Below are 24846 nucleotides of genomic sequence, written 5' to 3'. Positions count from 1 at the left end.
AACTTTTACCATAATTAAAAAAAGTAGTTTCCTCAAGGTTCACTATGGATATGACTTACAGACTTAACTACTGTTCAGAAAGAGTCTGTGAGCATGTTTCTATGCATCCTTGATTCAATCCATGTAAAGTTCCTCTGCCCTAGTGCATATCATAATCCATTTTTGCCTTTTCATTTGGAAGGATTCTTATCCATGGTCTTCCATAAATCCTCCATTGGGAATCTACCCAATGTTTTAAATATACCTTTACTTCTTTAAGGTGTGGGGAGGAAAAATTTTGACATATATCTTATAGGGAAAAAGCTCAAGTGTTGAAGTGGAGTGTTTGTTCCTTGAGTTTCTCCTTGCACAACATAACATAGGAATTTTCCATCAATATTCTTTTGATGTGTTATTATTCCAAATTGTGAGACTACTGCCTTTTGGAGTAAGGGGTTTAATTTATGATTCTACCTTAGAAAATGAATCTTTAATTTTTAGAAAGATATTCAATGTGGGCATTTAGGTTGGGTGTTTATTCTTGTGGGTAGTTATGTTAGGCATTTATTCTGTTATAAATTAAGTAGAAAATAACATTTTTATTGTTGCCAGGTCTCCGGCAAGAATATGCAGCCACTACATCTCGGCGCAGTTCTGGTTCATCTTGTAATTCTACAAGACGGGGTACATTTAGTGATCAGGAACTTGATGCTCAAAGTTTAGATGATGAAGATGACAATATGCATCATGCAGTATACCCTGCTGTTAACAGGTTTTCCCCATCACCACGCAACTCACCACGGCCTTCACCCAAACAATCACCCAGAAATTCTCCTCGTTCACGATCTCCTGCTCGGGGGATGGAATACAGTAGAGTGTCCCCGCAACCTATGATAAGCCGCTTACAACAACCTCGTCTATCTCTTCAAGGTCACCCTTCAGATTTACAAACAAACAATGTTAAAAATGAAGGTAAAGCATAAATTTCCTTAAATAATACTTTTAGAATGTTTTTTGCTATATTAGTATTAAAAAAGAATGAAGCTTTTGAAAGTATTTTAACACAAGTGTTATGCCTTTTTTTTTGCATTTAGGGGAAATGCGGTAAAACTAGAGTTAAATTAAAACCATTTAAAATTAAAGAAATATTTCCTTTACTACAGAGTTCCCCTATTATATGCATTCTAAGTTTAAAGAGCATGAATTTTCAAGTATGTCAATATTTTAATTCTTTCTGCAGCAGAGAGAATATTTTCATTTTTAATTTGTTGACGCAGAAAAACTAAGACGTAGTCTTCCAAACCTGTCCCGGACCTCTAATACTCAAGTTGACTCTGTGAAAAGCAGCAGAAGTGACTCAAATTTTCAAGTGCCAAATGGAGGAATACCTCGAATTCAGTCTCAAGCATCAGCCAGTAAGTATGACAGCTCTAGAAAAATAATTAGTTATCAGAAAATTAAAATGAAAATTATGTATACTAATTGGTTTATGTTAACTTTTTGAAAAAAGGTCTTAAACTAGAAAAGATTTGATTCAGCATTTTTACTTATGAGTGCTAAAGAGAATAATGTTATTTAATATATTTAAATTTTATAGTTTGCTTAGAAGAACCTTTAAAAGGCATTTTGACTGGAAAAGAGCAAATATAACTTCTTGCTAATGAGTGGAAGGGGATCTTCCGTTAAGGAGTCAAAAATCACATTACAGAAAATAGTTCTATGGGTAAAGATCTTTAATTTCATTAGTAATCTTCCAGTTGAGGATTTCTAAAAGTGTTTTTTTATGGCTATCATTTATTTTTATAATGTTTTGTAATCAAAATGCACAATTCTACCATTCTAATATGAAAATTCATGGTTTTGTCTTTCTGGAAAAAAACAAAGTAAATAATGTAGTTTAAAATCTAGCACACTCTTGCCTAATTTTAGCCTTGCAGGCATTTTTCAGTTTCATTATTTCTTGATCCTTTATTTTGATTATTTGTCACATTTTAATGAATCATGGAGTCAGTTATAGAATCTTAGGACCAGAAAGGTACCTCAAATCATCATGTTAAAAAACCTTTTTATTTTATTGAGACTCTGACCTACTAGTTGTCAAAAGTCACTGTTCCTTATTCCTTTTATTTCTTCTTCTAATACCTAGTTTTCAAAGAGTTTCAATGTACTGTAAGTCCATGCTTTGATACTGCAGCTTGATTTTCTGCTTTTTAAGTTATTTTCATTCTCAAGTTTTACTGTCATTCTTTAGGAAAAGACCAAAATTCTTGTTTTTGGTTTGGAAAAGATGTTGATAGTAAATTTGGACTGCAAAATAAGGGCATGGATTTTGTAATCATTGAAGGAAGAGAATTGTATATACAAATGATTTCTGTGTTAGGTTTTGGTACCTTGATACCTAATAAAAGTGGAATAGACCATTTCCAGACTTAATAGGATTTCCTCTAACCAGAACTCAATGTGTAGACTTAATGACTACTTTGTCAGGTGTATTGTAGGGTAGATTCATCTGTGGCATTTGTGGTTCCTTACTAGTCTGAGATTCCTTACTAGTCAAGCAATAGGCTTGACATAAATCATTTTAATATTTTTTTAAACACCTAAGTTCAGAGAAAATAATTCAAATATTTCTATTGAATTCACTCTCTCAGTTAAATCTCTGAAATATAACAAACTGGGTACCAAATTAGTGCTCTATTCTTTTGCATGATAATGCAAACCATGTAATAAATATTGATATTACAGTATTGAAAAAATAATTTGGACAGAAAAAAAGGATGTGCTAATGTAAGTTTTTAAATAGAGAAGGATGAGGATTTGCATGTATGTATTTGTAAAGTATCTGGTACAACAAAAAAGGGTACTTTTCTGGTACAGAAAAGGGTACTTCAAATGTTTTGTAATCTAAAAACTTCAAAGTTATGCCTCATAATTTGTGTATTTTTTGAAAGGTTTGTTAAAACCTAATTTATTACTGAGCATGTATCCTTATTCATTATTGAACAGGAAAGAAAACTGAGTAATACAAAAGAGTAGTAAAGATTACCTATGTTACAGCCAACTCTTGATTAGCTATGCCTTAAGCAATCACAATGATGCTCTCCATTCCTTTATTCAATAAATATCTATTGAATAACTGTTGTATGTAAGACATATGCTAAACTCAAATCAAAATCAGGATACTTCATAAGTGATTTTGTTTTTTGAAGGAATTTTAACTATTTGAATTATACACACACACATCTGGAACTTTGTACATTTATCTGGGAGTTCACACTCCATTAAAAACGGCGTTAATTTTAAAATGTTTTAGTGCTGCTGTTGGGACAGATAAGAGGCTATCATCAGGGACTGAATACTGACCTTAAATGGACCACTTTTCTGAATAAGTGACATTTTTTTCAGTATTTTCTGATTTTGGCCTCTTGAGTGATTTTTTTTTTCATCATCCTGGTGATTTTTACATTTTCTAAAAATGGATAGCCAGGACAAAAAAGTGCATTGTTTAGAGATTCATACGTTTTAAAATTTCTGGAGCATTGACCCTTCATTATATTATGATACTAAATACTGGCCAAATCTTTTACTTAACAAGTTGTTTGGCCCTATGTATGGTTGCAATATTATCTACGTTACCATAATTTCTTATTATCTATCTAGATGTATGTAAAAGACTTTATTAGAAAAAATACAAGGGACAGGATTCCAATGTTAGGGAAAAACATTATTTGCTTTAGTTTTTATTTAAAAATTACACTTTCACATTTTTATAGAGGTAGAGGGGAGGGAACTGGACTGGCCTGTTCATTGTTTCTGTTTTCAGTAGGACCTAGTTGATTTTTTCTTTGGGTACATTGTGCAGCTTTATGCTAAAATAGAAACAAACTAAACTACTGTATTTTTTACTAAGAAATGAAATTGGGGGAAAGTGCTAGAGGTAAACTTACTTGTTAATTAGAAAAGTAATTGATGCTTTATAAAATTTTAACTTGGTTAAAGTATTCATATTGTTCCTTGTTTAAGTTAGCACATTGATGTTAGAGAAAAATGAGTTTTTCTGCCCAGGATTTCAGATTTTTGTCGTGTCTATATTTTCCATAAATAAATATTGTCTTAGTATAATTTTATTATCACTGTACTGTTGGATATGAATCTTCCTGTTTTGATGTTATATGACTTAAATGTTATTGCATTCATTAGGTTTGCTGCTGATTCAAATTATTTGATCAAATGTTAATTTTTTTTGCATAAATTGCTATAATCGCTAGCATAATAGATGCTGCTTTTGTTTTCCTTTATTTTTACTTTTGGCTTTTAAGTGGTAAAGCTTTCGCTCTTCTGGGCTGCATGAGCCTGATTTTGCAAAGATGCTGTCATTTCTATCTAAGGAACCACTTCTTTGCCTTGTTTCTATGCTATGGTATTGCTATGCCATTCCACTAATTTTATATGCTCAATTTGCTGTGGCTGCAATATTGTGGATGTTGGCATTAAAATCTGAGTGGAACAAAAGCTCTAATGTTTAATTTTTTAAGGCATTTTGTAATATTTTGAAAGTACAACTGGAAAAAGTAAATAGCTTTTAGAAAGCAAAATAGGTTAGAGGAACATGGATATTGCTATAAGGTGTGGTATATGTATATGTATAATTTTCCATAATTCTTCCAATTCAAGGAAGGTGTCTTTGAGTAGGGTAGTAAATCAGTATCTTGCTTCATAAGTAATATAGCTAAGAACATTGGAACTCCTTATTAAACCAGTTCTATTATGAGAAATAGGCTATACTTTTCCACACAAAAAAGGGGAAAAGGCTGGCCACTGTGGCCAGATTTGAATGAAAAATCCTTACTAGTAATGAGCTACAGAAAGTTCACTTTCAGAAAATATGTAGGAATTTTGTAGTAGGAAAGCAAAGGGAAAAAAAAGGCAAAATGATGAGGGCAAGTTCATTTGTAAAATTCCCTGTCCTACATGGCTAGATGTCCTGACATACACCCTGTGTGGTAGATTTTGTATTGGATTTATATCATGAGGCCAAACTATCAAACCATAAATGAATTATTTAGTGAAATATTGTATCTGAGTTTTAAAAAATTATGAGCGTAGTACTTCATTATTTATTTTGTAACTCTCCTTTCCTCACAGCATAGACTATGTTCCATAAAATAGAGAAACGTGAGTTTTCAGAGTCTGTAGCACGGAAGATGTTGGGACGGGAGACTCCATTGTGGAACCCAATCTGATCAGAGATTTCCCTGTTATCTTTTATGTTTACCCCTTAGGTTCTGCTGGGCCCACTTAGGTGAATCACATATAGTGTTCTGAGACCAAAATGACTCAACAACTCTATCTTCTAAGCCCTAATTTTAAAAAAAACTGTACTTGAAAATATGTATTTTATCAGTGTGGATAGGTTGGTGAGTTTCTGTGGTCAAAAGACATTAGCTGGTGGCTAACCATGTGATGTTTCTTTGTGGAGGGATAATGGATGGGCTTTCACGAAAACCTAAAATAATGTAATTAACAAATTATTTTTATACTGCAAAAACTCATTAAAAACATTGGAGATTTCTCTTTCATTTAAACAAAATTCTACGTAAGCAAAAGTTTATAATATAGTTATAATATGTGGGTTATTTTTATTTCTCAATAATCAGCAAGATCATAGGCGCAGGTAGGTGCAAAAGAAACTATTATTGAACTTGATTTACCTTTGAACTGTTTTGATTGAAAAGAATTTATAACTTGGACATAGATCCCAGAAAAGACTGAGATTTTCTTCAGTTTATGCTATATAAACTAGAGCTTTGAATAGGAGTGTGAAGAGGTACTAGGAGTAAAGACAGCTCTATGTATCAAGGAGATAGTACTAATCATAAAGAGTTAACATAATTCCAGAAAGAACAGGTCATGCCAGACTAAACTAATTTCCTCTTTTGATGGGGTTTCAAGACAAGTAGACTTGGGCATACTGCAGACAAAACAGCCTATCTAGGTTTTAGTGACGTATTCAGTAAAGTTTGCTATACTTTTCAAAGTGGTATGCTTATATTTACAGATGACAAAGCTAGGAGGAATAGCTAGTACACTGGATAGCTGGAACATTGGGCTCAGTCCGATAGGATGAACATTTTATATATGTGCACACTTACAGAATTGATTTTTGTGAACCTCAGTACAAGATGGAGAAGTTTTGTTACACAGTTTGGTTGAAAAAGGATCTAAGGGTCCATCAACAGATGTGGCAGACTTGAAAGCTGATTTGATCTTTGGCTGCATTTAATAAAAGAGGGTTTCCGGGACTGGGGTGAGGGTGATAAGTCCACTGTACTTTGCCCTGGTAAGATGTCTGAGGTATTAAGCACTACATTTTATTAGGGACATTGATAAAGCTGGGAAGCAAATAGATGAAGGAAAGCAGGATTATGAAGATCTTAACGATCATGCTATATGGAGAACATTTTAAGGAGCTAGAGATTTTATCTTGGGAAACTACTAGACTTAGAAGGGACATGGATCTAATTCTCTTGAAATACTGTGTTATGGAAGAGAGTAGATTTATTTGGCATGGGTGTCAAGCAAATGAGTAAAACATTGGGTAGAAGTTGTAAAGAGACAGTTTCCTTCTTGATGTGCTCAAGTGGAATGAACTGTAGTGGGTTCCTCCTTGATGGATGCTTTTAAGTAATGGCTGAATGATTTTTTGTTGGGTAAGTCATAATTACAGTTTGTATATGGGTAGGATTAGATAGCCTCTGAGATTCTGTAAAGGTATGGTAACTGGGAGAGGTCACACCATCTCTGTCCCTGTTCTAGCTTCCTAGTCATTGGTTTGGTTTGGTAGGTCCCCGGGAAACAATCCCTTTCTTTTCCTTTCTGTTTGTCTTCACTTTTTGCTTACAACCAAGATTTCTTACCTTCTCTGTCTTACAGAATATAGAACAATGTAGTATGACTTCTCTTCTACCCTCGTAGGCTTAAAAGTAAAATAAAAAACATAGACCTCTTTCTAGATTTTTTTTTACTTGTTTTTTATTGCTTATAACAAATCAGCTCTAAATCTTTGTAGTGAAAAACAGAGGCTTACATAGCCAATGGTAGGTTCCTTTGACAACATGAAGAATTCAGGATTTTATCTGGGTTTCACAGGAAACTTTGTACAAGCGGTTAGACTTTATATCTCAGGGAAGAAATGACATCAGGACTAGGCAGGTAACATCTTAGTATTATTATGAAAATAGTTTTCACTTTGTGGTCAAGAACCCTAATATGGTCTTGAATCCCCAGGTGCTACAGAACATAGTTTAAGAACCAGTGGTCACATCCCATCTCCTGATGAGGTTAAGCAATCTACCTAAGGTCACACAGGGATAGTAGGTAACAACTAGGGTTCAGGCTTAGTCTAGAAAGTAGATAAGTGATGACATTATTACCTGTGGCCTTGGAGTCAGCTGTTCTATTAAAGATTTGAATGAGGTTGTATGTATAGGGTATTCCTAAAAGTCTCTTAAACTCTTAAAGCTTATTAAAACTAAAACTTCGCTAAAACCTTTGGGACATTTGACATATATCATGCTTATCAAATTTGTATTTGGGAGGGGCAGCTAGGTGGCACAATGGATAAAGCACCAACCCTGAAGTCAGGAGGACCTGAGTTCAAATCTGGCCTGAGACTAAATGCTTGACACTAGCTGTGTGACCCTGGGCAAGTCACTTAACCCCAATTGCCTAAAAAACAAACCAAAAAACCCCAAACAAATTTGTATTTGGGAGCAGAAACTTATTTTGGATAACAGGATCCAAAAAATATATATCAGGCAAGAAGAATAGGCAAAAGGGAAATTTAAATTCAGCCACACAAGTACAAAATGGGACATGGCTAGAAAGTACTTCCTATGAAAAAGATGTATAGAGATTTTTGTGAGTTGCAAATTCAGTGAGTCAGCTGCATGATATGGAAACCAAAAGAACTAATTCAGTCCTGTGATTTCATGAATAGAAGCACAGTTGTCTGAATGGGGGAACCGAGAAGCTCTACTGTACTCTGATTTAATCAGACCATATCTGGAATATTGTGCTGAGTTCTGGGCACCCCATTTTAGAAGACAGATGCTCAAAGGATGTCAGGATAGTGAGTCAAGTTGGAACCATGACACTTAAAAAAAATCAGTTGAAGAAATGGGAATTTAATAATTAAGAGGAAAATGGGGTAATAGAATAACTGTCCTCACACAGTAAAGCATTCTAGAATTCTAGACTGAGAGCTTGCAGTAGTCCTTAGAAGTCATTTGGTCCATTTCTTCATTTTACAGATGAAGACACTGAGACCCAGAGAAGTTAAATCATACAAGTAGTAATGCTAGAGGTAGAATTTGAACCCAGGTTGTCTTTACTTTAAACTCTTTTCTCAGTTCTCATTTTCCTCTATCTCTGTATAGTAATGTGGTTCACACTTTTTGTCCTTGGTGTTTTCTTCTTTCTTGGTTTTTTGGGATGCTGCTCTCTCCTGGTTCTCTTCTCTATCTGACTTATCTTCAGCCTCTTTTGCTGGATCCTCATCCAGATCACTCCTCTCTAACCGTAAGTGTTCCACAGGGTTCTGTACTGGGCACTTTAATCCTTTTATACTATTTCTCTTGGTAATCTCATCAGCTCCCATGAATTTAGTTACCTTCTGTGCTGCTGATTCTCAGATCTACCTGTCTTATCCCAAGCTTTCTGTTGACCTCCAGCCTCACAGTTTCAACTGCCTTTCACACAGCTGTAGCTGTATCTTAAGATATCTTAAACTCGACATGTCCAAAACCAAACTCATTCTATTTCTCCTGAAACCCTGTCCACCCCCTACCTTCCCTACTCCTGTAGACGACATCCTTTCAGTCCCTTAGGCTCACAACCTAGTTGTCATCTTCAGCCCTTCACTATTATATCCAATCTGTTACCAAAGCTTGTCAGTGTCACCTTTGCAATAGCTTCAAATATATCCCCCTTCTTCCCTCTGATACTGCCATCACCGTGGTCAGGCCTTCATCTCCTCACACCTGGACATCTGCAATAGCCTGCTGTTGGGGTTTGCCTGCCACACAACCCTTACCATTCCAGTCCAGTCACTATTTTGCTGCTAAACTGAATTTCCTGAAGCTCAGGCCCAACTAGGTCACCTCCCTGCTCAATAAACTTCAGTGGCTCCCTATCACTTCCAGGATCAAATATAAGGTTCAATTTGGTGTTCAAATGCCCTTCGAAACCAGTCTTTCCTTACTTCACCTTTCTAGTCCTTTTCACCTTGCAAACTCACATGTGCTCTTAAATCTAGTGACAATAGCTTCCTTGCTGTTCCCAGAACAGGACACTTTAAATTATTTAGTAACCAGATTAGTGAAGGTGGCTATTTTCATAGTGGCTGGTCACAAAAAGCTTTTGCCTCAGTATCAGGAAAACTACAAGATGGAAATTGGATACTTAGAAACTTTTCAAGTACAAATGAGCATTGTTGTTGAACCCTTTATAGAATTAGTGAAATGGGAGAAATGATAGTTAGTTGATTTACATTTGAAAAGATTTAAAGTGCCCAAACTGAACCTTTCAAATAAGTTGTCCCAGAAATTATTCTAAACGGTGTTGTCTTTTCTATGTGCTTTGTGAAGTCATGTTCATTGTATGGAAGGTTTCAGGGGCTAGTACCTGTATGCCTTATGTGCCCTTCCAAGAAGGTAACTGGTTGAGGCAGTTTGCAGTGGTAGAGCAGAAGCTTCTTATGTTTATTTAGAAATCAGTCACTGAACTATTCCAACAGTTAAATAGCAGCTGAAATTATTCTATACCCCAAATATTACTGTCTTATTACCTATGGTTTATTGATATGCTAGAAGGTAGCACATTGTGAAACTGATTTAGAAACCAGGAGAGAGCAGTTGAATTATGAGCTAACCTGGCTGACACTGAGGTCATTTTGACTAGCTTTGGGAACAGTTGCTTAAAATTTAATCAGCAGTAATACTTTCCACACTTGGAGTTCCCTATACCAGTGATATTGCAGGTCCAGATAAAAACATCGTTGATGGTGATGATAATGATAATCATCTGAAGTTATACAGTGCTTTAAGGCTTTAACATATAATATTTCATCTGAACTATATAATTATAGCCACAAAGTGGGTACTTCAAATATTATTCCTCCATTTGACATATGAGGAAACTGAGTCAGAGAGCTGGTGATTTCCCTATGAAATAGTAAATGCCAGAGGTAGGTCTGTTCTGGTTTTATGCCCAGTAGTTTTTCCATGGCATCCCACTCACTGCCTATGATGCTCTTAGTGCCATTAAATAAATCTAAAATTAGATACATAGGCTTGTCTACTCTGTTGAAAATGTTAAACCGTAACATTTAGAATTGGTATCTGGTTGATTTACCAAATTATTCTTCTGCTGAGAAAATTGTTACAGTAAAGTAGTGTGTCTAAAACAACACCAAAACTCCAGCTATGCCTTGGTTTCTTCCTTATTCCAAATCTGTGGTGATTAATGTCGTCTGGCTAGATGTTTGTGGCAGATATACAGATATGGTTTTTTTTTGGCATTTATTTTTGTTTCTGTTTTGGTAAGTGGCAATAGGAAGCTCCCTGGTATGAAGCTATGGACTGGATTGCTGAAATGCACAAAAATAATATGTTCATATGTTCCTTGAAGTTTTACAAAGTGCTTTCCTTACAGTAACCCTATGAGATTAATAGTGCAGGTATCGCCCTCATTTTATACATGAGAAAACTGAAGATCATAGTAGTGAAGTATACTTACCCATGGTCAACACAGCTTGGTCATAAGCAGATGAAGTGGAATTTAAACTTAGGTTGTTTGATGTAAAGGCCTATATTCTTTTCATTGTCCTGTGCTGCTTTTATTAATAGGACAGATTTGGAACCTATGCCCTTGTTGAATGGACATTGTGACAACTTTGGAATACTTACCAATTTACTTTACCCAGACTGTTGGTTGCGGCATGTCCTAAGCCTGTGGAGGGAACAGGAATCTCGTGGTCCCACTGGTGAGAGAAGAGTCCTAATATGTTGCAGAATCATCCTTTCGTCTGGGGGACCCTAGATTATTTCTTGTATCTTGGTTCTAAGTATTCCATATCACTTAAATAGGAGGAACTCTGGTTTAGTTTCGAACTCTTCACTTGATAACCTTTCCTTTTACAGAATTTTGGAAACTCTAGTCAAGATTAGCCTGGATAGATAGCTAAGGGCATAATTTGCAGTAATCTATAACCAGACAGGTTTTGACAATGGATTTGTTGGATTCTTCAACAAGCATTTAAAAGCATCTACTATGCATGGGGGAAAAAATGAAATGGTTCCTGCCCTCAAGGAGTTTACATTGTTTGTGGGGAGACATGTACACATATAAGTATATATGAAATAAATATACACAGTAAATGAAGGATAATTTTTGGGAGGAGGTAGTGGCAGCTGGTGATTTTGAGTATAGGACCTAATGTATAGAAGTGGTATTAGAGCTGAACTTTGAAGGGAATGTAACCTGAGGTGGGAGGTTGTATGAAGACGGTTAGTTTGGTTAGATAGAGCGTATAATAAAGCTAAAGAAGTAAGTTGGAGCCAGATCTTGAAGGGCTTTAAATGCCAGAGGAGTCTGATTTTTGATCTTGGAGATAATGTGGATCCTCTTGAGGAAGGAAGTGGTTGTACTTGAGCTTTAGAAAAGTCAGTCACTTTGGCAGCTGTGTTGAGGATGGATTAGAGGGGGAAGAACCTTGGGGCAGGGAAAAATACTAGGAAATCATTTTAAGTCCAGGTATACAAGGAGTGCTGGCACCAGGGTGCTGGCAGTGTGAGTCAAAAGAGTAAAATGGAATGCAAGAAATATTGTGGAAGTAGAATTAACAACTTAGTTGACTTTCCTGTGACTGAGCCCATCTGGTTGAGAGGTTGTTGTTTTTTTAAACTATAAAAGTTCCAGGTTTTTTTCTCCTTAAGGAAATTTATCTGTGTAATTGCTTTGCAAGTGATAGGTTTTTTGTACCTGTTTGTTTGTTTTTGTTTTTGGTGTATGTATGTTTGCAGCATTTGTTTTGGGCCACATTATATTGTCTGTATTTTTTTTTAACTTAGTCTTGTGTTTGTATCTTTGCATTCTGTAGCATGTCTGCTGATGATTTGTTTTTCCCATGGGTGTTTTGCATATTGGTTTTTTCCTGATTCAGAGGAAACTGTTGCTAAAACCCTGCATTTTGCACCTAAGATTCTCAGTCTCTTTCCTTTGCATCCTAATGCATCAAGCATCAATTAAAAATCCCCCTGCTTCTAGAATTCTAACAATGCTTCTTCTGTTCCTTGATAAATTTTCAAGTTTATTTTTGAATTTTCAAGTTTACAGAAGCTATGCACTTTTATCTTGTCCTTCCAGACAAATATTACAGTTCCTTATTTTTCAACAGCTTCCCAAAGGCTGAAAAATTTGCCTCGTACTTCTCTCAAAGCCAAACAGTTGCTTCAAACTTCATCTACAAAAAGAGGTAACTACAGCCTCTTCCTAAGTTAAAGTTTCAACATATGGTAATTAAATATTACACTTTTTTACATACTAAGTTCAGTAGTAAATATAATGACAAACTACAAAGGTTTTGTTGAATAAAAGAATATTGCAAGATCCATTCTCTCAGTTAACTGGATAAATACAGAGGTATGTATTATTGCTACTCATTGTGACATGTAGCACTTCAGGTTAACTTTTCACTTGATGATGTGCCATCAAACATTTTAAAATGAATAATGTGATATTTTGTACACTTTTAAAAAAGAGTCTGGACTAACTGGGCTTATATTTAGGGGGGGGGGGAAATAAGAATGGCTTTAAGGAGAAAGTGAGTAGAAAACAGGAAGCCAGAATCAGTGTTCTGATTATTAACTACTGTCATCTTTGGAAAAACTTTATTCCAAACTTTCTGAAAGCATTGAGTTTTGTGAGAGTTAGAGACAAGGAATTTCATTCTAGACTGGTAGGAGTAAGTTAGATGTATTGGCCAGGTAAGAAAGGTTTATATATATAGACTTGAGAAGTAATATTGTCCAAAACCTTTTATAGGTGTAGAGACAGACTCAGAAAGTAACAGCAACTTAGCCAAGGTTACATCAGGTAGCAGAGAAATGATTTGAACTAAGGTCCTCACTCCAGATCTGCTTAACCTTCCGTTAAACTTCACTACAGCCTGCTTTTAGTGAGAGAGAGATGGACAATGGGACTGGATGGGAGAGGAGGAGCAGAGGAGCAAAGCAAAGAATAGGACACTGAGAAAGGACTTCAGGGCAAAGGAGAAGTAGCAGAGGCAGAAGGTTTTGATTGGAAAACCATCGGAGTAGGTGTTGAAAAGTACATTTGTATGTGAGATTATTCTCTTATTGCAGTATTCTATATAAGAATAGTCTAGCAGTGTAGAGAGGAAAGTATGATTTGGGAGCAGTATCCATATAGCGCCTTGCACATAACAGCCACTTAGTAAATGCTTGTTGAATGAGTGAATTAAAAGAAAAGGTGAAGCTGAAGGAACATTGATTTGGAGGATGAAAGAGTTTGTATGCTAAAGAATCCTAAAATGATTCAGATTTAAGTCTGGGGAAATAAAGGTTGAAATCACGAACATGTATATATAAAGATATAAACAATTTTAGTAACTTCCAGTGAAAAATTGAAATTTCAGAGAAATCTAGTGTAACTTTTTTTAAAAGACCACTTTACATAGAGTTAAAAGAAATTAAGGAAGTTGTAAAGAGATTATAAGAGTCATGGATTTATAATGTGAAATATTGGAAACTAGGTTTAGGGACTATATACCTATTTTTTTTTTTTTAGCAAGGCAATTGAGTTTAAGTGACTTGCCCATGGTCAGGCAGACAGTAAGTGTCAAGTGTCCGGTCTGAGACCGCATTTGAATTCAGGTCCTCCTGACTCCAGGGCCGGTGCTCTATCCACTACATATTTAACTTTTTGAGGGTTATATTGATTGACAGTGGCCTGACATCTCTCCCCAGACTGAGAAATAAATTTATCATCTTTCCCGTTCTCTCCTCCCCTCCCCACCACATTGTCTTGCTTAAGGTCACAGTTAGAAAACGGCAGGACCACTATTCATACCTGGGTCTTCTGACTTCAAATGTAGCACATTTCCATACCATCCATTTACTTCAAGAATCCATTCTTCCATGGGGCTAGGCTTTTCAGTAATTAAAAAAAGCTATCATGAGAAAACAGCTACCTGTTTCCCCTTAGTCCCCCATTTTCTTTATATAGTTTTTGTGATTACATGTTCTTCAAGCCTTTTACCATCATGGTCCTTTATGAAGAATCTGGCTTCTTTTGTTGTTGTTCAGTCATTTTTCAGCCATGTCTGACTCTTTGTGACTCCATTTGTAGTTTTCTTAGCAAAGATACTGGAGTGGTTTGCCATTTCCTTGTCCAGCTCATTTTACAGATGAGAAAACTGAGGCAAATAGTTAAGTGACTTGCCCAGGGTCACACAGCTAGTTAACTGTCTGAGGCCAGATTTGAACTGGGGAAGATGAGTCTTTCTGACTCTAGGCCCAGCACTCTATCCATTGCACAACCTAGCTGCCCAGGCTTTTCATGCATGAATGCAATATTCTAGATTGGTCTGACGAGGTTAGGCAGCTTGCCTGTATGATATCCTTAATCGAAGATATTCCTCTCCTTAGCCTGTGTGTGAATACTTACTCTTTCTACCATTTCATACTATCTTAATAAATGAATTGGGGAAAGGAAGAGGAATCGGCATTTACTAAGCACCTACTGTGTGCCAGGACTGTGCTGAATTGACTTTCACAATAACCTTGGAGGTAGATGCTATTATTATCCCTGTTTTACAGTGGAGGAAACTGAGACAGAGAGTTGGTAAGAGACTTTCCCAGGGTCACATAACCAGTAAATGTTTGTGGCTGGATTTGAACTCAGGTCAGGAATTCCTAGTACTCTTCTAGTGGGAAGGATTAAGAACAATAATAATGGATGGTTTGGGACTAGTGAGAGAATTAGGATGTAGGTAGGCTAGGAATGGTGAAACTAAGATGAAAAATCTTAGCTGGGGGTGGAGTAGGTAGATTTGTGTGGATGGAATAAAAAAGCTTACTGTGAAGGCATCTGGATCCATGGCCAAAGGGAAGCCAGTTGGCCCTATCTTTTTGACAAAAAGGCCTATATTCTGGTTGTTAAAATATTGACATTTATCTATAGATAGTTACAGATAGAGGAGATTTGCCTTCTTGGGGATTTGATTTGGCTTTAGGGTAGGGTAGGCCTGATACTGTTGAGAATGATTTGAATTTGGACTGCTTGGATTTGGGTGGGAAAGTAGTTCCCAACCAACCATAGGTGGTTGCCTTCTCCTTTTATCTGAAGGAGGGGACTATTGGCTTTTAAAATGCAAAGGGTGGGGTGGGGTGGAGAAGATCCTTAGTTATCTGTATAACTTTTGTAAATTAAACATTTTTTTGAATATTTTAGTGTTTAAATTACTATTTTTACAACTACCAGTTTTCATTTACAAAGACCAAAAAGAGGATTATATAGGAAACTCCGAGTCTCATTTCAAACTGCTTGATTTTTTAAAGAAAGTTTATTACAGCCAATTCAGCATGTTAGTTCCAGAGTTCTCACTTGTCTAGGTTGTCTCCTGATGATGTCTTTGAGCATCCCTTCTATGGCCCCTGTCCTTCTTTTCACCTCCTCCCCCTTTTTCCTTTTTTTTTGAAACTGGATCTCCCTATTAAATCTAGGGCACTGGATAGTCACTGGCACAATGGCATCAGAGCTTTGACCTGTTCCGTTTCCAGCTTGAGGGTGGTGAGGTTCGCCTTTCCTTTGACAGCCTGTTATGCATCTCCAACTCTTCCCCCCTTTTAACAGGGGCTCGCAGTGTGGGTGCCACACTTAGTTCAGAAACCCAATTGGCTTAGTGTACTGCAGCTATGCTCAACCTCTGCCTCCTTGATGACCTGGATTAATAGGAAATCTTGTTACTCTTATTTGCTTTGGGGGGCATAACTATTACCAGTCCCTCTATGTCTGAAATCTCCTCTCCCACAAGAAAACCATGACTCTTTTATATATTTATAATAGATTATAAAATAGATTAAAGCTATGAAGTTCTTAGCCAAACAGTCTGCAAAGTGCTAGAGATACAAATAAAAGAAAACAAGAGCCTCCCTACTCTCAAGAGTAGATGTTGAATGGATAGACTGGTATTAGGGGAATCTAACGAGGAAGACAAAACAGAGCTGAAAATGGGAGAGTTCAGGGGAGGTGGGAGGAGAGGGAGTTGAGCTGGGAGTGAAGTAAGTATAGCCAAGCAAAACAAATCCACATACTGGCCAAAATGTATGTATCCTCTCTATTCCATCACTTTTCTGTTGTTAACAGATGGGAGGAGGAATGCTGTGCTGGAGTGGTGGTTAATCATTATATTATATTGTTCAGTTAAGTCTGAAAGTTATTTTTGAAAGTTATTTTTCTTTGCAATGTTGTCATTGTGTAAATTGTTCTTGGATTTCCCCCCCCCCCTCACTGATTGACTTCATATAAGTCTCCTCAGGTTTCTTTGGTTACATTCTTACTGTTTAGCCATCCCCCAACTGATGAGCACCCTCTTATTTTCCAGTTCTTTGCTACAACAAAAAGGTTGCTATGAATGCTTTACATGTAGGTCCTTTTCCTCTTTTAATTTATTTGGGAATATGTAGCAAATACTGTTTCTTGATCAGTGGACATATAAAGTGTCAAAGGATGGAAGTCAGTTAGTGACTTTTGAACATCATTCCAAATTGCTTTCTGGAGTGGACCGATCTGTAGCTCTACCAACTGTGCATCATTGTGCCTGTCTCATCCAATAATTGTGGTTTCCTTTTTTGTCATTTGGCCAGTCTGAAGGATGCAAAATGACAGAGTTTTACTTTGAGGGGTCAGTGGGTCAGACAAGCTAATTCTGGCAGCTTTGGAAAATGACTCCTATAGCGCAAATCTGCTATCTGACCTCATTTGAAAAGCATCCTTTTTTCTTTATCTTCTGGATTTAATTGTACATTGCAAACAGTTTACCCACTTTGCACTCTGTCCACGATAAAGGAATTTTAGGTAGCTCTGGTTGGAAACCATTCAGAGGTAGAATTATACCATCTCAAATCAAGTCAAGTGCCACAGGTTGATAAAACTTGTTTTAAAGGGGAGTGAGTGAGAGTGTGTGTGTGTGTGTGTGTGTGTGTGTGTGTGTGTGTGTGTGTGTGTGTGTGTGTGTATAAATCTATACCTATGTAAATTTTCCTTAGTAACTTTCTTATTTGAAGGTAGAAAAAGCAAGGAACTGAATATTCAGTTTGCTATGTGCTTTAGATTAATGCAGACATTTCCTATTTCCCTTTATCTTATCACCTATTTTTTTTAGCATCAGCTGTATACTATTAAAAATAAGTGTTTATATACATAAACAGGTATTATTCATTTCAAAGTTAATTCCTTTCTGTTGATTATCTCATAGACAAATCTCTTGTCTAGTTATTTTCCTGTTCATACATATACATATATCTGAACATGATATTGTTGCAGCCTGTTCACATCCATCATGTGCTTCTCCATGGTCCTTGGTGTGTGTGTGTGATATGCATTGTTAATTCTTTTAGAGACAGTTGTATTCTATATCTTGCCATATAGTAACATGTTAGTATTAAAAAAGATGGACCTTTCCTTTTACAGGAAGCTTGGGGTCAATAAAGGAGTTTTTAATTTTCTGAAAACAGTTCAGACCACTCTCCATCTCTTGTTCAACTCTGGACCCAACTCATTGTCCATCTGGACAGTCTGACCCAGGGGTACATACTGCTGGGTAAGCTCTATAGGGTGTCTATTGAGATGCATATTGAAATCTGGGTAATAGTTATTCTTCATGCACTTGGTCTTTCTTCTGTGGCTGACAGGCTGTGAAATACTTCTTTGAGTGATTATAGCTCTCTTCCAAAAAATTACAAATGATAAGCACTGAGGAACTCTGCAGAACAGAAATGGACACATGGCAAGAATTATTTAGGGTGACAGGTAGTGAGGAAAGGCTTCCCGCATGCTGAGTAAGATAGAAGACACCTCCTTCTCTGCTGCAAACTTAAGGGATGGGGAAGCCATCAGGAATTCACTGGATCCTTGGAAATTTTGGAGGTAAACTCCCAAAATGATGAAAACACAGGTATATGACTATGTGCCATGCAAAGAAGGCAAAAGACAGTCCCTGCCCTCCCTGCTGGAGTGGCAGCAGCTTCCTCTTTAAAAGGAACTTCTGGGAAGAGCTGTCCATTCTCCCTCCAGAATACTGACAAAGTGTGAGTTTCAGGGATTAAATGACCTTGCAGAATAAAGAAGTTCCTGAGATGTGATAGAACAAGGATGCAGCTCAGTTACACTTGAGAATTGAGTATTTATCACAAATAAGAAAATCCAGGCTAATTTGTTAAAGACTTAATTCATGATAAGGAGAGGACTTGAATTAGCCTAGGCAGCACCAATATCTGCTATGCAAAGAAAACTTGATTAGGAACAGACCTGCAGGAACACTAACAGAGAACTGCCATATGTGTAGCTATGGTAATGGCTGCTCCAGGGACTTCAAAAGTAGAAATGTGCATTGGAGGAGGTACTTGGGCCCTTATCACAGTAGCCATTTTTGCCTTAGGGATGGAGACTCCATCTTAATGCTAGTGCTGGCAGGTAGGGGGTATGCTTTCCCAGCATCATGAATTGGTGTGGTGAATACACTTTTTTACAGAAACTATTCAGATAATAGGATACTTTGCAGCAAGTCTGGGTATTCCTTTTTTTCCACCTGTGGAGAACACATTCAGTGCCAGAACCAGTTATGTATGTAGTAAGGAGGGATGCGTGTGTATGTGTGTCATGAGTACTTAACTTGGAATCTGGAAGATGTGGGCTCGAGTCCTGCTTCTATACTCTTTTAGCTCTATGACTCTGGACAAGTATGGTTTGGATAATTTCCTGTGTTACCTACCTCATAATAAATATATTTATGTTAAGGCACTGTTTAATGTTTATTATGTCTTTTTCTCTCCCTACATTACACTTCAGGTTATGGACTATCAGTGAACAAATTGTGATAATAGTTTATTTATATAATATAAAATAAAGGCTTCCTAGCATTAACAAAAATAGTAATTTAAAAATTTTAAAGATGTTGAGTTAGAATGATTTACATGGAAAATTATCCTATTTTTTAAATTTTTCTATAGTACCTTCTCCAAGTAAGTTCCGCTCCCCTGCAGCACCATCTCCTTTGGCTCTCCGACAGCCAGTGAAAGCTTTTAATAATCACGGCTCTGGCCCTGTTGGTGGTGGTCAAGAAGCAGCACAACTCACTCAGACTAATTCCTCACCTGGACCACCTGTGGTTCAGAATGCAGTCTCACCAAGTCCTGCCAGCAGCATCAATAGCACTACTCTCACTAGACCGGCAGGGACTACAGGAATGAGGAGTGGCTTGCCCAGACCCAGTGCCCCTTCTGCTGGGGGAATACCAGTGCCTCGCAGCAAACTTGCACAGCCTGTTCGCAGGTAAGTGGTCCAAATAATATGCAACATAAGTTGGGACTGAATTCAACCTGTTGAAGTGTAAATGCAGAGCCACAGGCAAGATCTAATGAAATGAGTCTGGTTCTAGCTTTAGTAAAGTTTTTTTTGTTGCTTTAAAAAGACTTTGGGAGAGATTCTTGAGTTAATTTAAACCAGTATGGTTCAGAATAAATTGTCAAAAATACTCCACATGATGAGTATTGGATCATCAACCTGGAAAAAGTGATGCTGTTACATGTGTTTATTTTGGGAAAGTTAAAACAAATGATGTTTTTCAGTTGGTTTATCATCTTTTAATTAAAGAACTGCAATTAAATATTTCCCCAGTTCAGCACTTAACTTATTTGAAAAATGTTTGTGCCCTATCAAACTGCTGATGATCTCTTACTTGCCAATTCTAATTGCCTTTTATTGATCAAATGAGATAATATGTCAAGTGTTATATGTGAATGCTTATTACATAATAATTTACTAATAATTATCCTGCTTGTCCTCTCTGCAGGATTTCTCTCCTTTGGGTTTTTTTTTTGACATTAGTGATTTATCTTGATCTTCCTCTTTGTCTCCTTGACTCAATCTGTCCTGGTTTTTATACTTTCTCATTTTATCTCATCAACTCCCATGGATTTAATTACTATCCCCATGTAGATAAATACATATCATATGTATCACATTGAGCCCTCTTCTAAACTTTAGGACTTGAATCAACAACTGTAGGTTCTATAGGCATCTTATCCTCAGTACGTCTCAAACAAAACCCCTCCATTGTTGCGGAGGGCACCTTACCGTCTGTCCATCTCAATGTCATCTTTGACTCCTTGGTCTTCCCACCCCCACCCCCCCTTATCAGTTGCCAGGTCTTTTTGATTTGTCTCCATATCTCATATACATCCCCATTTTTCTACTCACAACCACAACACTCCCTACTTCAGGCACTCATGACCTTTATCCTAGACTTTGGTATCTCTGCCTTAAAGTCTCTCCTCCAAGTGATTTTCCTTAAGTACAAATCTGATGGTATCACTCTTTGCTCCTGGAACTCCCCTTCCTCAAACTCTAGTAGTTTCCTAATAACGTATAGGATCAAATATAAACTCCTGTTTGGCATTTTAAGCTTTTTACAGATTAGCTCTACCACTCCAGTCCTCTGATACGTTATTCCCCTCCATACACTTCTGTCCTATTTTTGTGTTGGCTATTTCTTATGCATATAGTGCTTTGACTCCTGTCCTCTTACAATCCCCGATTTTCTTCAAGACTCAGCTCCAGCTTACCCTTCTGCAGGAGACTGTTCCCGATCTCTCCAGTTGTTAGTGCCTTATGTCTAAGCTCACCTTGTTTCTGTTTTGGATAGTTTCCTTATCTTCCGTACCCCGGCGCGCCTCCCCACCCCCCACACTTTCCCTCTCCCCTTAGAATCGAAGGCAGAGACTATATCCTTTTGTCTTGGTTTTGTATTTATCACCAGCACTTGGCCCAATGCCTGGCACATAGTAAATACTTTGGAATCATTTCACTTTATTTTATAAAAAGAGTAAAGTAATTTATTGTATCAAGAATTCTTTACATGCAGGATGTATCACAATGTTTTACTTGGTTTTATTTACCACTGTCACCTAGTGATTCTCTGATTCTAATTCTTAATGTCTTAACTTACATTATTCCTCTCTTTAATAAATTTGGTAGAATCTCTAAGCTGTTAGAAAACATAGCCTTTTATTTTACTCTTCCTTTGGTCTAGGACTCTAGGAGGTGTTACTATAGATGGCCTGGGGAAGCTACAAATAGGAAAATTTAATTTGTGGAAGGTGGTTGAGAATCCATTACACTTCTTCTACCATCAAACTGCTGTTCAGAGTACAGCAGCTCTGGGCTCTACCACCTTGAAACCTGAGACCTGCCCTTAGGATGATGATGCCCAGTGCCTTAACTGATGTATTTATGAATGTGGAAGACTTTGGGGGTTGGGAGAGGTCCTATTGCTAGTAGTTTAATAAAGGTCTAATATATAGCCTTTCAACTTCAGTAATGTAACTGTTTTGTTTCAGATCATTGCCAGCTCCTAAAACATATGGTAGCACGAAAGATGATAGTTGGAAAGATGGCTGTTATTGACCAGCAGAGAAGAATACAGGGTCCACGGCTTTATGGACATCCCTTCACCAGACTAAAAGACAACTTTATATGCAGACTCTTCAGATGTGAATTTGGGATTTGTAAAATCCCAGCCCTCTCTGTCTTAATTAGCACAAACTGACGGAGATGATCAAGCAGCACTTTAATGACATTTAACATCAGCTATGTTTGGTAATCAATCATACAATCATTATCCATCAAATCACTTTTAGTTTTGTTTACTAGAAAACCCAGTTAATTTTCGAGTATTTGACAGAGGCCAATGTCTGGGCAAAAACCTTAATAGATGCCAAAGAGAAATGCCTGTTTGCATCCAAGAGTGCATCTCTGTGCGAAAGAAATATGTATATTCAAGCTATCCAAAACATTCAGCCTACTTTAGCTGTATAAAAAAATACATTTTTCCCACCAATAAATGTGTTTTAATGAGAACTAAAATTCTGACTACAGTTGTCTAAAGTGGTGTTTTCCCTAGTACTCAAACAACAAATTGAAAAACATTTTGGTTTAAAAAAAAAGTATATTTAAAAGAATTCTTGCAGCAATTATTTTGGAGATTTACTAAAGAAATGGTTTACCCTAGTAGACATGGCATTACCTGATCCTAAGTTGTGGATGTAGTTAATATAAATCACCAACATGAGTTAGTATTATAGCTTGCATCCTGCATGTTGCATTGACATATCAGAATTTTGTTTTTGTTGCCAAAAGGGCTTAGTATCAGTTGTACAATCTTTCCAAACTTCATAATTTCTGGCTCAGGAAAGATGACCTTTGCTATTGAAGCCAGCTTGTTAACATGCTGTTCACTATTGCAGAATTGAGAGGTAATTTTGGTAGTTTTATTAGCAGGTTTTTTTGATAGAAAAAGAGCAAGTTGTACTGTCTGTTCACTCTTGATTATCACACCTCAGTGCTTATAGCCTGGAACAAAACTGTATACAGTAACAGCGAAGGAAAATCTATGCACTTACACAAAATCTATGGACATGGTAGTTGTACTGTTGATACCAAATGACATATATAGTTATGTTTCATGGTATGAAAAATAGCTTGCTGAATGAATCCTGTTCTTTTATGTTTTAAATTTTTTGGGGGGGAGATGTTGTCCCTTAGAAGATGTATTCTGCCTTATATCTGTTTTTGCATTATTTCTAACATTTTGAAACCTGATACATATGTTTACAAACTGTTAAATTCTTCCCATATAATGGCTATCAAATTTACCTTTGTCTACATTTTCATTGGTTTCACCCACCTGGTTGTCAGAGAGAACTCTGCTTTACAGGAAACTTTTCTGTTTGTTTTTTTAAGCTTCTCCCCCCTCCCCCCCCCAGTAGATTTAGAAGACTGGGACTTTGGGAGCCTAAAAAAGTTTTAGATAACCAAACATAAGTTCTAATATCTATTAAGCAAAGAAATAAGCTGGCCAAAGTAAGTGAAATAGGAGTGGGAGGACTGGTAGGCAAGGGAATCTTTTGGTAGAGCCTTGAGTTTTATGGATTAAAAAAAAGGGACAAAACACACAGTAAAAAATCCCTGTTTTATAATACCTACAATATCAGTGGGAATCTTCAGTCACTTAAAACAAGAATAAATTAATCCTTTTAATTCCAGTGAAATACTGAATTCAGTAGTGGTAGAGTACCATGGTAACATCGGAACACCATCAGATGAGGAGCCATGAAGTATTATGTGCCAGAGGCAAAGAAATGGGAAGATCGGGAAACTAGAAAGTACTAGACTACAGCTGAGATGATACTTACACACTTGCAGACTGATTTCATGCAGTTTGTCCTGCCATGTAACTCACTAATTACTTCTAATACTTAGGTAGATGTCACTACCTTTTCCTAGAACATAGCCACATGCTCTATTTCAGTACAGAATACTCAAGGACAAATGGCAGCAAGGCTTTCTGTAGCTCAACAACCTTGTACTACCACAGATGACGTTCCCTCTGAGCACTTTGTTAACATAGGCCAGCTGTAGCAGAACATCTACCTGGGTGATGTCACTTAAATATAGCATATAAGTGAAAGAACTAGCTATTGCCATAAAAACAGGCCTCTTTTCCGTGCAACATTGCAAAAAATATGCTGCAATCTAATAGGAATTTTTATTGAGCTATTATGAAAAAAATTAATCTTTCAGTTTGAAAATTAGTTTCAAAAGGAATATTCAGGTTATTTAATTTTGTTTTTAAATGGCTGCATCTGAAAATATATATATACATATATATTTTTAAAATTCAACTACTTCATCATTTATTAAACAGGTATTCTGAACTTGGGTTTGGCAAAGCAGCCTTTTTACCTGCTGTTCTACTACCACAGACATTTTGCTTCTGGTTTCCTGAAGAGAAAAATTGATTTTTTTTTTTTTAACTAAGAAGCCTTTGTGCACTGCCAGTTTTTCTGTTTGGGGAAATCTAAGGATTCTCTGTGGTTAGACTTATGGAAGAAATGTGGATTTGATAAACTAGTGCCTATGATTTACTTATGTTTGATATATAGTAGGGTTTTATGAATGTGGATTTTTTTTTTGTGCCAACAGCTCAGAATTGTCACTTATATGTAAGCAGAAAGCTTTGAGCTCTGCTTCCAAAGTTATTTAATTTTTCCAGTGTTTGGATGTTATTTTTTGTGTGTTAATAAAATTGTAAAAATTAGAAAATATAAATATTCTTAACTCTTAAGCATTTGCTGGATCATTTTTCTATGAAACCTATTTGTATAATATAAAACACTCTTAAGGGTTGACATTTTCTTCAGTTATCAGACCCTGGAATCACATTTTGTAAAAAAATAATAAAATAAAAAAAATGGGGACCATTCATAATTGTCACAGATAATTTTTAACGTTAATATCTCAGCCAGTTTCCATGCTGATTTTATCACTTTTATAACAAACGTTTTCAAAAAGTCTGATTGGATATGTATGTGGCCCCTGGATATGTGTATCTGTAGTATGATCCTAGACTATGTATGTTTAAATTGACTTTTTATTGAATTAACTGTACAGGTGTCCATTTTTGACATTATGCATGGTCCTTTTAGATCACATGAAGTTTGATTT

General features: G+C 36.5%; 1 protein-coding gene across 2 annotated transcripts in view; it reads left to right on the top strand.

Annotated features, from left to right (window-relative positions):
• Nucleotides 1-24466, top strand: part of SLAIN2 (SLAIN motif family member 2) — a 62938-nt gene extending 38472 nt beyond the window's left edge. Inside the window, exons 5-9 of one of the 2 annotated variants that reach the window (XM_020990450.2) lie at nt 592-951; nt 1257-1394; nt 12437-12514; nt 19293-19614; nt 21681-24466. In XM_020990450.2, coding sequence (XP_020846109.1) covers nt 592-951; nt 1257-1394; nt 12437-12514; nt 19293-19614; nt 21681-21747 — 965 coding nt within the window. In that variant the 3' untranslated portion in view covers nt 21748-24466. The remainder of the gene's footprint in view (nt 1-591; nt 952-1256; nt 1395-12436; nt 12515-19292; nt 19615-21680) is intronic. The other variant, XM_020990461.2, reaches the window with a different exon arrangement.
• The last annotated feature ends 380 nt before the right edge of the window (nt 24467-24846 follow it).

The sequence above is a fragment of the Phascolarctos cinereus genome, unplaced genomic scaffold (assembly GCF_003287225.1).
Source record: "Phascolarctos cinereus isolate Bilbo 61053 unplaced genomic scaffold, phaCin_HiC Scaffold_9;HRSCAF=440, whole genome shotgun sequence".
NCBI classification, from domain to species: Eukaryota; Metazoa; Chordata; class Mammalia; order Diprotodontia; family Phascolarctidae; genus Phascolarctos; species Phascolarctos cinereus.
The sequence above is the reverse complement of the archived record's forward strand: the minus strand, read 5'-3'. Positions and strand labels throughout refer to the sequence as shown.